Here is an 18,700-nt window from a genome sequence, read left to right as displayed (position 1 = left end):
GTATTTTTTGTCTTGCTATCTTAAAGCACACTGCTAGTGTTTAACTCATTTACTGCCTTTGACAGCATTGGATGCCACATCCATCTTAACTGGAAAGGCTGGCATGGCATATTTCAGCGACACTGATTTAAAACGATCGCAGCCAGGACCTCCCAGTCCAAATGGATTGGACGTCTAACGCCGTCATCGGCAGTCAAAGAGTTGATTTTTAAAGCAAGCTTAAAGCCAATCAAGATTTTTTTATATATATATATATAATAGGTTAACTCAAGTAATTCGATTAGAAAAAAGCTTTGAATCAAATTTTGCTGCTTCGAGTATTCGTTTAATGAGCGTGGCGTTGTAACGGTTTGTTTTGAAAGTGTTTACATTTAGTTTTATTGATTTGGGTTAATATACTGCCCTCTAGTGGCAACAGTGAGTATGGCATAACTCATTTAACATGGCTGAATCCAGCTGCTCCCTGTTAAGACCAACATAAGTTTGTTTTTCATGCATTTGTAATTTAGTTTATAGGTATATTTAGCTTTTTGTGGGAATATGTGTTTGAACGATTTGTTAAGCGTATTGTAAAACAAAGCTAGTATTTCATAGCATTTAAGATAGCAGACTTTTGCTATGCAAGTTAGCCAATTGTTCTTTTGTTGTACTTAGTTCCTCATTTATTTTTTAATAGTGTTTGGGGTTAAGCTCGGGTATTTTAATTTATTTTTAAAGAAGTGCAATCCTCCATAGTTTGAAGAAACATTCGGGAATAATATTTTGTATTTGAATGCTAAGTGTAATCTTAGTAAGCATTTAAGCAATACTCGATTATTCGAACTAACTAGTTGATAGGATGGCTTAATCGACTACTAACATAATCGATAGCTGCAGCCCGAATAATAAGTGTCATTGGATAGCCTAGAATAGGAAATAGGTGAGAAACTTAATGCCATTTTTGTTTTGTCACTTTTTATAGCAACATTGGTTTGTCTCTGTCCGTCAATGACAGAAAATGTTTTCCATGAAAACTGCCGTAATTCATAGCATCAATTCCAAAAACAACTGATAAAATACACCAGCCCCATTAGGAATAGGACGATTCCACGTCACTGCTAACTAGGTGTGGTTGCTAGCAGCGCCCCCCTCCGGCGCCGAGCGTCCCCGCAGCCCCTCCCTCGCTCCTTCCCTCCCTCCTCCGCTTTCTCCTCGTCACGTGACCCGATTGGCAAGCAAAGCAAAGCGGCAGCAAAGCTCGGCGAGCGCAGCCGCCTCGTCCTCATCCTCATCCCCATCCCCGCCGCGAGTAGCCCGACCAGCCCCGTCCGAGCGAGCACCCGCCGCGAGGGACCTCCTGCCTTTCCAGGTCGGCGGACGCCATGGCGGACCCCCGCTAAGAGGCGACACTTTTCCCCCCTTCTTTCTTTGTTCTCCTCGCGGTCGTCGCGCGCGCCTTTCGCCGAGGAAGAAGCGACGAAGAGGAGTCAGCGAGGAGGCGGAGGCTGAAGGTGTTTTCAACGGAATGGCGGACCGCGAGGCGTCGCCGATACCGTTGGAGATCCGAGCCCGCCTGGCGGAGCTGGAGCTGGAGCTGTCAGAGGGTAAGACCACCCCCCTTACTGTAGCCAACCCCACCCTCAACCGAACCCCGAGTGCTCTGTTATCTCATCGCCATCCACGCCGACACTAACGGAATTTAATTGTTAGCACCCCCCGCTCCTCCTCCCTACTCCTCTTCCTCCCGCCCCTCCTCCACCTCCCGCCTGCTCCTCCCATCCAGATGTTTGTCAGGCAGTCACCGGGCCGGACGGCTCCGCGTAGCCGGCGACGGCGAGCCTCAGCCTGGGGCGGCCGAGAGCGAGCTCCGGTCCCCTACTTTGGCTCTTTTGTCCGCTCCTCGGGAGTGAGGACAACATCTCTCCTCACCCCTTTTTACGTTTCCGCTTTGACCTTGAGATGTTGACACTGGTACCTGTGCGTGTGCACGTCAGGCGCGGGAGCGCGCGCGTCGACTGCACGGCGATGCAGCAGCTCGGCGCCGTCTTTTTTGGCCTTCTGACGGCCGACATTTGAGGCCTGCTCTGAGGAGGAGGAGGAGGATGCTGGGGGAGATTTTTCACCCCCTTTCCTCCCCCCTTTTCCCACAGAGCGGGCCCGCATGCATGCGGAGCTCAGTCACAGCTGCTCGAACACATAGCAAGCATCTCACATTGGAACATTTGTGCCTTATATAATGGAAGCGACATCTTTTATTCATAGCAGCTCGCACGGCCTAGAAACCCACTGGAGATGATCCAGCACACGCTTTAAGTGTGCACATCTGAAGTGTGCGTGCGGTGCGGCAAATCCAATTTGAGTCCAGTTGCGGGTCGGATACATTTGGATCCGCTTTTTAGTCGTTTGAGAAGTTGATTTTTTTTTTTTTTTTTTTTTTGGGCAAAATGGCTTAAACTTAGTCCCGGGAAGTTGTTTAAATCACAGTTTTCATCACCTGTTGCATGGTGAAGGATTGCGTGGAGAAAGGTTGAATGAATGATCATGTTTCAATGGCATTGACAGGGATGGACGTCTAATTTATTTGAATAGTGAGAGGTTGGCAGCTTCCAGTCCAAAGGGATTGGTCGTCTATCGCTGTCATTGACAGGTAGTTATTAAGCGCATTTATGTTTATATCTACTCATTTTTTCTCCTTCGTTTTTTTGCGATCCAGTTTATTATTATTATTATTTTAAACTCATTAGCTGCCATTGACGGCAATAGACGTCCAATCGATTGGACATTCATTTATTTGCCCCCACTTCAAATGGATTAGACGTCTACTCGTGATAAACACACGTAATAATAACTCTGGCTTCTAGTGACGTTGATTGACGTCCAATCCATTTGAACCCGGAGGGTTTTTACTAGAGGTGCAACAATTAATGGACAGCTAATCAATTAGCAAATTAATCAACAACTATTTTGTTAACTGATTAATCGTTTAGGACCTTCCTCACTTTAAACTTGTCTGAATTCTTAAAATTATAACATAGATAAAACTTCCCAGTTGTAGACCTTATCAGGTTTCCTAATTATATGTTTGTTATGTCAAAGTAGGACATGAACAAAAATTCGCCTTTACATTTGAAAACAATTCATATTTTTGCCAATTTTCGAAAATCTGTTCAAACTAGCTTCTTCGTAAGGCTGCAACAACTAATCGATTAAATCGATTAATGAATTAGTTGCCAACGAATTTGATCATCGATACAGTTGAACATGCCGAAAAAGACTAAGCGAAATTGTGAAGGTAATTGAAAGAAGTGACATTTATCCGATTATTCGTTTAATTCATTGCCCGATTAATCGATTATGAAAATAATCGTTAGTTGCAGCCCTAGTTTTTACATTTTTTTAAAAAGTCCAATTTACGTATTTTTACAAAAATATGTTTTCAAATGTTTTGGGTCATGACATCATTCATTTTCTTGCGATTTACCTCATCAAGTTATTAAAACGTTCACTGACGATTAGTGATAGCCAGTTAATAGATAGTCCAGTTTATTAGTTTATTTTAACTCATTAACTGCCATTGACGGCAATAGACGTCCAATCCATTTGAAGTGGGAGGCTGGCAGCGCATGAAAATTCGCTGCTATACTCCCACTTCCAATGGATTGGGTGTCTAATCGTGATAAACTCATGTAATGATAACTCATTTGCTGCCACTGACGGCGAAAGACATCCAATCCAATTGAACTTGAAGGGCTAACATCAAATAATTTTGTTTCAGCACCATTGACGTCTAATTCAATTGCTGCCAACCCTCCCAGTCCAAGCGGTTCATCCATTCATCGCCGCTTTGCATTGTAATCTTCCATCGTCATTTGGTTAGCGCTGCTTTCCTCTCATCAGCACCCCATCATCCGTTTTATTTTCATCCCCCTGAAGTCTTCTGCTATTTTTACCCTTCTTGACGTCTTGACCCACTGAATCACCAGCGAGACCTACTTGCTTTTTCTGCTGACGCCGGTCTAGCTTGTACACGCGCAAGCTAATCAGTTGGCCGACCACACGGGTCCCTGCATGTGAGTGTGACAGCCCAAGGTCCCAGCGCATGACGCATGCTAGTATGTGTGTGTGAGTGCGTGTATCTTGTTTCCATGGAGCTTATGGATGTGTGTCTTTGTGATCTGAGGAGAAAAAGGAGATCAAATAAAAGAGGATGTAGAAATCAGGAAACAAAGAGGAGCAAGATGGGGGATGGAGATGAAGAGCGCGTCTTCTTGCTTGTTGTCGTGAAAAACAACATGACGGTGTTGTTAGGTTCAGGTGCCCGGGAAAGATAGTTGGATTGGCTATGGGACTAGGGCTGCTACGATAATCAAATTAATTGTAAAATTTTTGGATTATTGTTGGAAGGACGTTGCTGACATGAAAAATTGTCCATATCCATTTTTTGAGCCTTTTAATAGTAACTCCAGTAGGGCTGCAGCTATCAATTATTTTAGAAGTTGATTAATCAATGAACTAATTAGTTCGAATTATCGAGTCATCAGATAAGGAACATAAACAATTAGAATACCTAAGCTGAGCTTCAAATGGTTTTTAAAAATGAAAAAATGAGGATCTAAGTACAACAAAAGAACAATTGGTTAACTTAGATAGCAAAAGGCCGCTAGCTTAAATGCTATAAAATGCCAACTTTTTTTTTTTTTTTTACAATGCTCTTAACAAATGGTTCAAACACATATTTCCACAAAAAACGGCTAAATATGCATACAAAACAAAATTTGAATACATTAAAAAAAAACATTAGCTCAAACAAAAACTTAGCTTATGTTGGTCCTAACAGGGAGATACTGGATTCAGCCATGTGAAATGAGTTCTGTCATAATCACTGTTGCCACTAGAGAGCAGTGTACCCACCCAAATCAATAAAACAAATTGCAAACACTTTCAAAACAAACCATTTCAACGCAGCTTTAATTAAACAAGTACTCGAAGCGGCAACATTTCATTCGATTCTTTTTTTCTAATCAAGTAATCGTTGCAGCACTAAGCAATACTATCAGATTTTTTTCCATTTAAAAAAATCTAGTTAAAAATATTTTTGATAAAAACTGGGAAACGCTAAATATTTTGTTGTTTATTTGAAAAGTATGTATTTCAGATTAACATTTTGTCCATTTTTGAAGGTTTTTTTATTTGGATTTTTTTTTTTTTTTTTTAAATTAAAAAAGCAAACACAAGAGAAACGGAAAATATTTTCTTTTTATTTGGTTTTCACAATTACCTAATTAAATGGAAACTATTTTGATAGTTATTTGTCGAGAGGTGAGGTTGATGCTAAAAATGCTCCAAATATTTTTTTTTTCAGTAGTAACTAATCTGGTTTAATAATTTGTCAAATGTAAACCACAAAAAGCCACTGTTTTAGATTTTTTAATAACGTTAAGGTGAAAAACTATATACTAAAAAATATATATATTTTACATAAAAAGACTTATTCTTTTTTATTCGTATATTTTATAATAGAATTCTTAATTTTATTCATATATACATATTTTTTATTTGCAATTGGAAACTGATGAACTGTATGTAAGTCATAATAAATGCCACTGCCTGAAATAAATTAAAATTATATAAATGTATTTCAACTGAATTACACATGATTTATACATAAACTGACAAGTTGACCAATTGCCGAAATAATTTTAAAAAACAAAACTGCAAAGGCTGCCAGCCCTCCATTCAAATTGGATTGGACATCTATCACCGTCAGTGGCTCTGAATGAGTTAATCAACTACTATCATTATCAATTGTGGCAGCTCTACCATCCTTTTTTTAATGACGAGCCCATTTTTTGCTTGAAATTAGCAAGTGAGCAACTCGTCTTTAGCTCAAACTAATTCCCAGCGATTGGTCGGCGACCATTCCTGCATGCACACCAGATGATTCATCTCCTCCCAGCGCCGCGCCGCAACGAGAGCATCGGTCTCATTAGCCCACTTCTCCCATCTGACGGCCCACATCCAAGATGGCCGTCCGATCTCTGGAGCGTTGCTAGGCAACTCCCTCCCTGTTCCACTGCGCCGTCGGTGGAAGATGGCTTCTCCCCCTGGATCCGCTGGCTGCGTGAAACCAAAGAAGGATGTTTTTGTAGCCGATCAAAGCCGAGCGCATCGCGTCCAGATGTCTGCGTGCTATCATTGGCCGCTTTGTGTAGTCAAATGATGTATTTGGCTTTTATTTTGATGATATACGGACGGCGCTGCTTCTACTCTCACTGCCGTGTAGTTATTAACAGCGGTTTTGTGTTGTCCCGGAGTCAGCCGATCAATAATTAGTCGAGCGCTGCGTTTAATGGAGTACAAGCGGAGGAATTAGCTGTATTAGCGCTGTTAGTCGGACCCTGGGGCTCGCTGAGTGGCGGGAGGGAGGAGGGCTTCTCACAGAGGCAACCTAAAAGTCCAAAATCCTGATACAGTGGTACCTCTACATACAGAATTTTCAGCTTATGACACACCTCAACAGGAAAAATCGCCTCTTGTTACGAAAGAAATTTCAGGATCCGAAAGCAAAAAAACAGTACGGGCTGCTACTCTGAACGTAACATACATATAGCTGCTCGGCTATTGCCTAGCGTCTTCCTGGCATCCAATTGACTAAGAGGGACCTCTACTGTATGTGCATGTGTGTATCCCAGCGTCCTCTTCATTAGTCATGAGGTGTTCCGGCAGCTTTGCATGAGTTTATTAACTTTTATTCACTTTGGACCCCAAATAAGTAATGGTAAAAAGAAGAATAATAGAAGAAGAAAAGAGTTTATTTTGGGGATGTCCCTGGTCTAATCATGTGATTGGCAATCGGGCCGATCGTGCTAGGCCTGAACGATATTGGGAAAAAAACTATCAATGCGATTTTTGGGGGGGTATGCGATATATTGCGATATTATATTGTGATATTAAAACTGAAAGATTTTTCACTAGATAACTTGAGTAGCTGTGTTTGGTATCGGCCTGAACAATATTGGAAAAAATTAACATTGCGATATACACTCACCAGCCACTTTATTAGGTACACCTGTCCAACTGCTTGTTAACACTTAATTTCTAATCAGCCAATCACATGGCGGCAACTCAGTGCATTTAGGCATGTAGACATGGTTTAAGACAATCTCCTGTAGTTCAAACCGAGCATCAGTATGGGGAAGAAAGGTGATTTGAGTGACTTTGATCGTGGCATGGTTGTTAGTGACAGAGGGGCTGGTCTGAGTATTTCAGAAACTGCTGATCTACTGGGATTTTCACGCACAACCATCTCTAGGGTTTACAGAGAATGGTCCGAAAAAGAAAAAATATCCAGTGAGCGGCGGTTCTGTGGGCGGAAATGCCTTGTTGATGCCAGAGGTCAGAGGAGAATGGCCAGACTGGTTTGAGCTGATAGAAAGGCAACTGTGACTCAAATAACCACCCGTTACAACCAAGGTAGGCAGAAGAGCATCTCTGAACGCACATTACGTCGAACTTTGAGGCAGATGGGCTACAGCAGCAGAAGACCATGCCGGGTGCCACTCCTTTCAGTTAAGAACAGGAAACTGAGGCTACAATTTGCACAACCTCATCGAAATTGGACAATAGAAGATTGGAAAAACATTGCCTGGTCTGATGAGTCTCGATTTCTGCTGCGACATTCAGATGGTAGGGTCAGAATTTGGCGTCAACAACATGAAAGCATGGATCAATCCTGCCTTGTATCCACGGTTCAGGCTGGTGGTGGTGGTGTAATGGTGTGGGGTATATTTTCTTGGCTCTCTTTGGGCCCCTAGGTACCAATCGTTGGAACGCCACAGCCTACCTGAGTATTGTTGCTGACCATGTCCATCCCTTTATGACCACAATGTACTCAACTTCTGATGACTACTTTCAGCAGGATAATGCGCCATGTTATAAAGCTGGAATCATCTCAGACTGGTTTCTTGAACATGACAATGAGTTCACTCTACTCAAATGGCCTCCACAGTCACCAGATCTCAATCCAATAGAGCATCTTTGGAATGTGGTGGAACGGGAGATTCGCATCATGGATGTGCAGCCGACAAATCTGCACCAACTGTATGATGTCATCATGTCAATATGGACCAAACTCTCTGAGGAATGCTTCCAGCACCTTGTTGAATCTATGCCACGAAGAATTGAGGCAGTTCTGAAGGCAAAAGGGGGTCCAACCCGTTACTAGCATGGTGTACCTAATAAAGTGGCCGGTGAGTGTATATATACGTATATATTGCCAAAACTCTACACGTTTGTTTTGCATTGGTTGCAGTGGTGCGCCTAACTTTTTTCTTAAAGTGAACCTCGGACTTAAAGACTTGTAGGCTCTAATAAGCCACAATTGTTCTCTTTTACTCAAATATGTTGTTAGAAACACATAAAATATTACCATTGGTTCAAAAATCTATACTATTTAGTACGTTTTGACCTACATAAGGCGCCATGTTTTATGGACGCTTAGGGTGATGACATAGTGTTTCACTGTCACTAGACAAAATGGTGTTCTGCAATTCCTTTTACACAGCTAGACGTCCAACACATGCGCATAACGGTTAAAAGCAGCGTGTACTTACTATTTGTGTTTTTATTGAGTCTTTTATGACCTTTTCATTGCTTAAAAGACTTTTTGCATGTGTTTCCCTCTCATACTTTTCTCGTGGTGGCTTTAAAGCAGATTGTTGATCTTTTGACCACATTAGTCACGTAGCGTATTTAAACCATCCTTATTTGATATTGCTATATTTAGATATTTTCTTAAGGCATCTTTACCATGTTCTGTCTGTATGCATCTAAACAAAAGAAGCGGACAGTGCACGGTAGTACGTTGGGTGTCAAATTCGCCTCCTGTTGGACGTTTCGCCAGTGTAGCACATTTTGGCAGACCACTTTTTTTTTCCTACTCTCGTCTCATCTCATCTTTCCTGTTCATTTTGCTTTTGCTGCTCGTTTTGTGAAAGAACGATAGTTCTGTCATGCTCATTAATGTTACTCTCGGGTTCAAATTGAAAGGATTGAACAGATGACATGTTTATGTCGCAAGAGTCATACTCTGGAAGCTCGGCAGCGTAACCCAGTGACTTCATCACCCTGCGACAATGGCGACCTATAAGTTAAACTAATTTTACAAATTGTATAAAAACCAAAACATAAAGAGAGGTTTTAATATCAAATTATTTGAACTCATAATAACTAGGGTTGTTCCGATCATGTTATTTTGCTCCCGATCCGATCCCGATCGTTTTAGTTTGAGTATCTGCCGATCCCGATATTTCCCGATCCGATTGCTTTTTTTTTTGCTCCCGATTCAATTCCAATCATTCCCGATAATTTTTCCCGATCATATACATTTTGGCAATGCATTAAGAAAAAAATGAATAAAACTCGGACGAATATATACATTCAACATACAGTACATAAGTACTGTATATGTTTATTATGACAATAAATCCTCAAGATGGCATTTACATTATTAACATTCTTTCTGTGAGAGGGATCCACGGATAGAAAGACTTGTAATTCTTAAAGGATAAATGTGACTTTGTATATTGTGACTAAATATTGCCATCTAGTGTATTTGTTGAGCTTTTAGTAAATGATAATGTAGCCATTTAAATGTTCTGCCCAAATGCATAATGGGAAGTGCAACCATGACTGTGCATAGTGGCACCGATTGATATATCTTCTCTGCGTTGGAAACTAACATAGGGTGTAAAGAAAAAGATTAACTACTACCTTTCTTCTCCACATTGCTTCCCCACGATATTTCTAATTGTTGAGAGAGGGATTTTAAGGCTTTAGCCAATTAAAAAAACGCTCCAAAGACTGCTAAAATTCACTCTACTCATTTTACGCTGCCTTTTAGCTCTATATATAAGTAAATCGGCGCCATTATAGATTGAACGCGACAATGCGTGAGTGGGTTGTGCAGCGCATGCGTTAAATATTTTAACGTGATTAATTTAAAAAAATTAAGTACCGCCGTTAACGCGATAAATTTGATAGCCCTACTTTAAGCCAAAACTAAAGACTCTGGATGAATGTGAGACATTTTGTCTGTAACGTTAAATACAATTAGAAAACGATTTAATTAAAATATATATATATTAAAAAAACGCATGTCCGATATTTTTTTGCCAATTCCGATACTTTGAAAATGGCGTGATTGGACCCGATCGATCGGGACATCTTTAATAATAACGTTTAGTTTTTAAGAACTACAAGTCTCTCTATCCATGGATCCCTTTAAGGTGCACCAGCACAAAATTTAGGCGCCCACACATTTTTCATTGCATGACTTTCAACGCCATACTTTTAATCACTCTCTATACATTTAATATAATTCATTCATTTATTCATCCTCCTCACGAGGGTCGCCAGGGTGCTGGAGCCTATCACAGCTAACTCCAGGCAGACGGCGGGTTACACCCTGAACTGGTTGCCAGCCAGTTGCAGGGCACATATAGACACACAACCATTCACACACACACACACCTTCAGACAATTTGGAGTGTTCAATCAACAGAAACCCCGAGAAAACTCACGCAGGCAAGGGGAAGAACATGAACATGAAAACTCCCCACAGGAAGGGCTCCCACGATCCCACAACTGTGAGGTAGATGTGCTAACCACTGTGCAGCCTTCGTAATGTGAAGTATTTTTTAAAACAAGAATAACATAGGAAAAAGCTTGTCTGTATTAAATGCTTTATTGAGTGAGTCCACTCAGCCTCTCACACCTCCCTCCCGCTAAGCATTGCGACCAAACGTTTTTTTTCGGTCGCCTGTGCAACCCATGTTTAGTTTAATACATCTACCATCGGCACATTACCAGAACATTAGGAAGCCATAATTCTCAAATTTCTCATAAATCTCATTTTATCTTTATTGTGCAACAATTTAATTGTAACACGTAATTGTTGCATGTTTTGATGCATTTTTACGTTTTATAAAAGATATCTGGATTTTGGGGGGCTCGGAACAGATTAAGGCATTTACATGGAAAACGCATCTCTATTTAAGGAATTTTCAGTTTACGAAAGTACTTCCAGTGAAACTAGATGTCAATTGTATTTGATTTTAACTGTTTCTTTTATTTGAACTCATTGGCTGCCATTGACGGCGCTACCATCCCTTTCAATCAAAGTGAATCGGACATCTAGCGCCGTCAATAGCAGGGAAACCTGGTTACTCAATCCCATCTCAAATGCCACTCACTGTTAATGGTAATGAGTGAGTTCATTTAATAAAGGTATTTCCTTTTTTAGATGTCCAATTTGATTTATTTTTTTTATTTAAAAATTTATGAATTTGAAAAAAAAATGTGTTAGAGTTGTCCGATCATACCTCCTTAACTGATATCTTGATATTGTTCAACTCCAAAAATCCATTGCTGATATCAGTCCGATACTGATATATGCGGTCATGGACTTAGCATATTATGGCTAATTGTATTGTGATGCCCCACTGGATTCTTTAATAATGATGCTCACATAACAAATCCCAAGAACCTTATTTTTGATACATCTAATGGTCAATTAGCATAACTGCTGTTCTAAGCTGTGACCAACCCTTGTAAAAAGGCTGCATGCGTCTACTTTTAATTTGAAGGCAACAAGCATATTGGCCTAAAACAGATGTCAAAATTATCCGATATCATTTTAAAATGCTTTGATCGGCCGATTTTCATAATTCTTTTAGTTTTATTCTTTTCATATCCATTTGAATTGATGGCGTTGAACGCCCAATTCATTTTGTCCGGATGAGCTAGCGTATCCGGCGTGGTCCATTCTTCATCGTCACCTTTGACCCCGACACCAGTCACTGATTGGCCGAGACGCTCTGTGTGTGTTTGCAGGCGACATCACTCAGAAGGGTTATGAGAAGAAGAGGTCCAAGCTGATCAGAGCGTTTGTTCCACATGCCGGAGGTAATTTAGCCGCTTCACACAGCAAATGTAGAATAATTAACAAATACAAAAAAATGATTCAAGTCACGTAGACCGATGGATTGGCAATCACCACAAAAATACGACGGCGCTTTCTTAAGCTAAAGTCGGCGACGCGCTCCCTGGAGCTCAGCTTGGGCCTGCTCGACAGCCAATCACCTTTTTACTTTACTGATCACATTCCTTTGGAGATTTTGATTGATCACATCATTTGAAACAGAAAAATGATATTTTTCTGATGAATCATCTTCATTTTTTGTTTTTTTGTTATATTTTTTGCGTTGTGCTCTCCTGGTGTTGGCAAATTCTGTGTCGTTCGTACGATGGTGTATGTCTGTGTGTCCATTTTCGTGATGCTCTCTACAGGGATGGAAGGTCCCATGTCCCACCGGGTTCCGCTGGGCCCGCCTTCTGCCGCCCGTTTCCACCGCCGGCGGACGTCGGGCACCAGAGACGAACGCTACCGGTCAGGTAATTGCTTGCCATTTGACTTGCATAGAGGTCCAATCCATTTGAAGTGGGAAGGTTGACACCCGCCCAGTTCAAATGGATATGAAAGATGTCGTTGTTTTAACATAAAGTTGTCGCTATATAACGTGAAACTTAAATGTAAAAGTTGACTTTTTAATGTGAAAGTTGGCATTTATTAATGTCAAAACTAATTAATTAATGAAAAAAAAAAGATATTTAGCGTTTTAAATCATGAAATTTTGACTTTTTAACGAAGTTGTTAAATCTATGTTTTAAAGTTAGCGTTGTCGCTATTTGGTGTGAAATTTGTTGCATTATAATGTTAAATTATTCGCTTTTTAATGTGCAAGTTGGCATTTTTTAATGTGAAATTTTTTTTTTTTTTTAACATGAAGATTCTGGTTTCACATGAAATTTAGCATGTTAAATTGTGAAATTGCAACATTTCAATGTAAAGTTGTTCAAGGTACAGTATCTGTTATAATGTTAGTGGTGTCGCTATTTGACGTGAAATTTGTTGCAATTTAATGCTAGTCTGCTTCTAAATGTGAATGTTGGCATTTTTTAACACGAAAATTGTTTTTATAACATGAAGCCGTAAAATTTGGCATGCTAAATCGTGAAATTGCGAAATTTTAATGTAGTAAAGTTCTTGTTGTTATGTGTTTTAATGTTAGTGGTGTCGCTATATGACGTGAAAGTTGTTGCATTTTCCTCATTAAAGTAAAAGTTGACATATTTTAATGTGAAAATGTTTTTTTCGTGAAATTTAGCATGTAAAATTTTGGAATTGAGATATTTTAATGTAAAGCTGTTCAAGGTATGTGTTTTAAACTTAGCGTTGTCGCTATTTAATGTGAAACGTTGCATTTTAAAAGAAAAGTTGTCGTGGTTAAACTTCAACGTTGTTGCTGTTTGATGTGAAACTTTTCGTGTTTTAACGTTAGCGTTGTCACTATTTAGCGTGAAACTTGTAGCATTGTCACTTCAATATAAATATTTTCATTTCACACGAGAAACTTCGTAGTTTTTAACGTGGAATTTATCACGTTTGTTTGTGAAGTTGCGACATTTTTTACTGAAGTTGTCAGTTTTTAAAATGAGAAACTTATAGCGTTTTAATGTTGGCGTTGTAACCATTTAAGGTGAAACTCGTTGCATTTTATCGCGAAAGTTGTCGTGGTTAAACGTCCACGTTGTCGCTGTTTAATGTGAAACTTTTCGTGTTTTAAAGTAAGTTGTCGCTATTTAACGTGAAACTTGTAATGTGGGAATGTCATATTTCAGCGTGAATATTGTCACTTTTTAACATGAAACTTGTTTTTTATGTCAAACTTGTCACGTTAAATTGTGAAAATGCGACATTTTAATGGAAATTGGTACATTAATATGAACGTTGTCACTTTTAAACGTGACTTATTTAAATGAACTTTTCATGTTTTAGTGTCAATGTTGATGCTGAAAGTTACTTACATGAAAGTATTTCTTTTTAACATAAAAAAAATCTAAAGCATGGGGATGTCCGACATCAGCAATGCATGTAAATACGTTGAATATGTCTCTGTCTCAGACGTACACACAGAAGCGGTCCAAGCCGTGCTAGCTCGCCACGTGGAGCGGAAAGTGGCGGTCCCCATGCCGTCCAAACGTCGCTCCCTGGTGGTCCAAACCTCCATGGACGCCTACACGCCGCCAGGTGAGCGTACTGCATTCGCGACGAGCACCTAGCTGACCCTCACTAGGCCTGTCGCCCCTGTGCTCAGACTCCTCTTCGGGCTCGGAGGAGGAGGCGGGCCCATGTGATGACATGTCGGGCGCCGAGCACTGGATGGGCCGCCCGTCCCAGCTTGGTCCGGCTCACCTGGGCTCAACGTCCTCCTCCTCCTCGTCAACGCAGAGCGGCGGAAGCGGCAACGCCGGGCGACTGGCCGACTCCCTCGCCCATGCGCACATCTCGCACTTGGCCCACTTGGCGCACATGGGGCCGGCGCACCTTGTGCCGTCGCATCACGGTAGGACAAAAACATGCCCATTTCGCTAAAACTACCACTATAGGTGGGTAGAGTAGCCAACATTTTTACACCAGTAAAAGTAGCGTTACTTCAAAATAATATTTTTTAAGTAAAAATCCGAAAGATTCACTTAAGTATAAGTAAAAAAAGTATTCGGTGAGAACACTACTCAAGTACTTTACATTTAAAACAATGGTATTTTTTTCTCTGAACGACGTCATCTTTTCTATTTCCTATTAATGACTTAATAAGGCCAAAAAAATACACCAAAATCATAAAATTCCGACTGGAAAAATATACAGGAAACCGAGTGCCCCGTAGTGTACACTCGTACACAGATAAGCATATTTTCTACCATGAATTTAAAACGATCATACCTCCGGTTTTCCATGGTCTATCGGTGCCAAATAAAAACCGGGAACGAGTTTAAAATTGGCACTTTCAACTAATGTTGACGGCACCGCTCTGTCGCAAATGGTTTATTATTTACAGAGCTTTTAAGACGCCAATTGACTGATTACACCGGCGTGATCATAGGACTTGCAACTGCAATCTTGTGTGTGGTCATGTGACTGTATTTATATATATATATATATTTATATATATATATATATATATATATATATAGGGCTGTCAAAATTATCGCGTAAATGGGCGGTAATTAATTTTTTAAATTAATCACGTTAAAATATTTGACGCATTTAGCGCACATGCCCCGCTCAAACAGATTAAAATGACAGCACAGTGTCTTGTCGACTTGTTACTTGTGTTTTTTTTGTGTTTTGTCGCCCTCTGCTGATGCTTGGATGCGACTGATTTTATGGGTTTCAGCACCATGAGCACTTTGTAATTATTGACATCAACAATGGCGAGCTACTAGTTTATTTTTTGATTGAAAATTTTACAAATTTTATTAAAACGAAAACATTAAGAGGAGTTTTAATATAAAATTTCTATAACTTGTACTAACATTTATCTTTTAAGAACTACAAGTCTTTCTATCCATGGATTGCTTTAACAGAATGTTAATAGTGTAAATGCCATCTTGTTGATTTAAACAAATACAGTGCTTATGTACGGTATGTTGAATGTACATATCCGTCTTGTGTCTTATTTTTCCATTCCAACAATAATTTACAGAAAAATATGGCATATTTTATCGATGGTTTGAATTGCGATTAATTACGATTAATTAATTTTTAAGCTGTGATTAACTCGATTAAAAATTTTAATCGTTTGACAGCCCTAATTTATATCTTATCGTTGAAACTGCTAGAGCCACCGAGCTGGAAAAATAAAGTCAAAAGGCAAAAAGTAACGACTAATGAAGCCCGAAATAAGAGTAGCGTTTTTTCTTAAGTACTTTTTTCTCCATACTTACTCCATGAAATGTAACGGAGTAAATGTAACGTGTTACTACGCACTTCTGACTACGACTGAGAGATTTTTTGGAAATGGCAGGTATCGGACACCTGTCTTTAAAGAGGAAAGGAGCGCTGAGCGTCGCTGAGAACGGCGGATCTTTGCGGCGGTCGTGTGAGTTCGGCTCCGACATGCTTTGGCCGCCACCGCTGGAGTCTGACGGTACGTTGGCACTTGAAATCTCCCAAAATTCTTTCCAAAATAAACTAAAAAAATTCTTTCCCGTACTTTAGAAAACCACTCAGGCCCGCCGGACGTAACGGGCTATTCGTCAGACTCGCCTCACTCCCACACGGAGCGGCATCCCATGTCCAACATGGGTACTATCGCCCGTAACACGCAAAAGTACGGAAACGCCGAGCGAATGGAGACCGGCGATGGTAAGTCTTGTATTTGGTGTCTGTACTAACTAGGCTTGTCAAAAGTATCGATACTGAAATGCTGTATCTGGCTACAGCTTTGATTAACAAACTATAGTTTTTGCACCAGAAACTTGTTGTCATTTGTTATATTAGTTTTTTTTTTTTACTTTAGCTGTGCATTTTACTAGTTAACTCATTAGCTGCCATTAACAGCGCTAGACGTCCAATTCATTCGTTCGCCTCTCTCAATCAAAATGAATTGGACGTCTTAACGCCATCAAAGGCACTTAGGCTAATCCTCCCAATTATTTTCCATAAAAAGCACGTGTGTATGACTCGCATCATGCTTACATTGTACACACACTCTTTCTCAACACAGACAGTTGCCAGAGAGAAAAAAACACCACGTTTTACCACCGCTAGACACACTAAACACACTGGAGTTAACTCTCGTAGCTGGTGGGAAATGTTCATGACCTTGTTTACTAACCTTTAAAGGGCGTTTGACACCAAAAAGCAGGTTTATTTCATATTTCATGCGGCTCGTGAATGAAATGGACTGCTTGGATGTGTGTGGAAGCGATCGTTTTATATATTCAATTTTTTAATCCCGCGCCATGAAAATGAGTGACTTCCGGGTTCAGTCTCGGGTTTAGGATAAACGTGAATGTGATGTCATCAGGGTCAGCATCTCACAATACAGTACTGCTTTATAGCATGCAGATAGACTGCGGATTCAGCTGTTTTTGCGGGTTAATTCATTCATTTTTCGCATCACGCCAGTCAAATGGCTGCAGAAAATTATTGCCGCACCAGGGAGAGGCGTGTGAGCCTTTTTGGGTTTCAAAAGGTTCCCGTTCACAGCGGATATTGGCCAAAACAAGCCCTTCTACTGTGGGACCATTGGACTTATGAGGAAGTGAGTAAACATCGTATTTTGTAATATGTCAAATACTGGGATCATGGCACACGTTTTAATACAGAGGTGGCTTGCATTTTGTGGCTGATTGTCCACAGAAAATGCCACTCGGCCGACAACCGGCAGCTTGTCGCACACACACCCCCGCCGGGAGAGCGCTATACTCGGCTTATTGCCCTCTTCATGTGCCCGGTGTTCTGTCAAATTTTCAGCCCCATCAGAAATCGCAACTTGGTGTTAAAAATAGCCGGGAATACAGCGATTACAAAGTAAACACTACAAATTTTCTTTAAATAAAGGACTATTTACTTACGTTTGATCATGGAGGAACATGTGCCATGTTAGCTGCACAACAACTTCACGCCGGTCTCTGTTTACGTCTTTGCCGTGTAGTAAAGCGTTATTTTACACCATATTCGTGTTGACCATGTGGCAGCAACGTGCTCCTCCGATGTCGGCCGGTTTGTCCGGCAGTACTCTCCAGCTGCTTCCCTGGAGAGCTCTCCTGTTGGTAGTCGCAGGGGAACGAGCTGAAACTTGCTCGCCGCCGGGCGGGTTGCCGATCGGCAAAGACAATCGACAACCCCACCACCGTTTGAGATGACCAGGGCTAGTTTTGTGTGATTTTTCGCTTCGAAAAGCGAAAATAAGACTTTGAGACGTCACTCGGTTCGGGTTAGCATGTCGGCTAGCTGTCACGCCTTTTGGTTTGTTTACATTCTCCGAAGCTGGGGGAGGGAAATGACAAAAGCCTGACTAACTACGGTGGCATAAAATATAGTTCGGGAAGTGCGACAGTAAAGGTGAAGTCGAAGGTTTTGACCATTATGGGGTAATTTTGCCATGTCGTACTAAATAAATGCATTTTTATTATTTCATATTACATTTAGCACAAGACTGCTATTTGTAATGACCATACCATTTATTTAGCAATTGGGGGAAATACTTGGATAAAAAGAATATCCTGTAAAATATTGGAGTAGAGAGACTGAAACAATGACATTTTGCGGCTCTCTTCGGCGCGTTTTCCTCGTTCTGAATAATTCCCTTCAATGGGTTGAATTGTAAATCAAATAAAACCATTACCCGGCCGACGTCATCCTCCTGTTGGGGACGCTAGAGCGTAGACGTGGGTAAACGGCGGATTAAAAGACTAATTTCTCGTCATCTGCGCTTTGCCAAATTGTTGTATATAGTCGAATTGTCTCAAAATATGATTCAAATTCACATAGTAATGCTATTTAAGACTTTTTTTTATCCTGTCGTATGCACTTTAACTTAATGCGAAATCATATTAGAGGTACTGCCTCCTAGGCAGCCACCCTCCGCAAATATGTTGGTTGGCCCTCCTACTCTAAGCCGCGGCTGTCTGTAACTTTTCTGTAGACAAAATTATTCCCATACCAGCGATTTTGTTTTCTTCGATGGGGAAAAAAAATTCTGAGTTTAACCTCCTCCAGCCATTGTGTAGCACAGCTGACTCACTGACACTGAGCAGCAACAGGTGGGGGAGGGTTGATCCTTGCAGCTGCAAGCAAGGGATTTCTCCATGC

The 18,700-nt window shown here is 40.6% G+C and overlaps 1 protein-coding gene across 2 annotated transcripts in view; it reads left to right on the top strand.

Moving 5' to 3' along the window:
* Positions 1–1,209: 1,209 nt before the first annotated feature.
* dip2ca (disco-interacting protein 2 homolog Ca) overlaps positions 1,210–18,700 on the top strand; it is a 46,158-nt gene continuing 28,667 nt past the window's right edge. The window contains exons 1-7 of one of the 2 annotated variants that reach the window (XM_057824590.1): positions 1,210–1,583; positions 11,872–11,943; positions 12,328–12,432; positions 14,003–14,128; positions 14,196–14,444; positions 15,906–16,028; positions 16,100–16,246. In XM_057824590.1, coding sequence (XP_057680573.1) covers positions 1,505–1,583; positions 11,872–11,943; positions 12,328–12,432; positions 14,003–14,128; positions 14,196–14,444; positions 15,906–16,028; positions 16,100–16,246 — 901 coding nt within the window. In that variant the 5' untranslated portion in view covers positions 1,210–1,504. Of the gene's footprint in view, positions 1,584–11,871; positions 11,944–12,327; positions 12,433–14,002; positions 14,129–14,174; positions 14,445–15,905; positions 16,029–16,099; positions 16,247–18,700 lie in introns of both variants that reach the window. The other variant, XM_057824589.1, reaches the window with a different exon arrangement.

The sequence above is a fragment of the Corythoichthys intestinalis genome, chromosome 20 (genome assembly GCF_030265065.1).
Source record: "Corythoichthys intestinalis isolate RoL2023-P3 chromosome 20, ASM3026506v1, whole genome shotgun sequence".
NCBI lineage: Eukaryota > Metazoa > Chordata > Actinopteri > Syngnathiformes > Syngnathidae > Corythoichthys > Corythoichthys intestinalis.
Note: the sequence above shows the minus strand (reverse complement) of the source record. Positions and strands in the feature narration are given on the sequence as shown.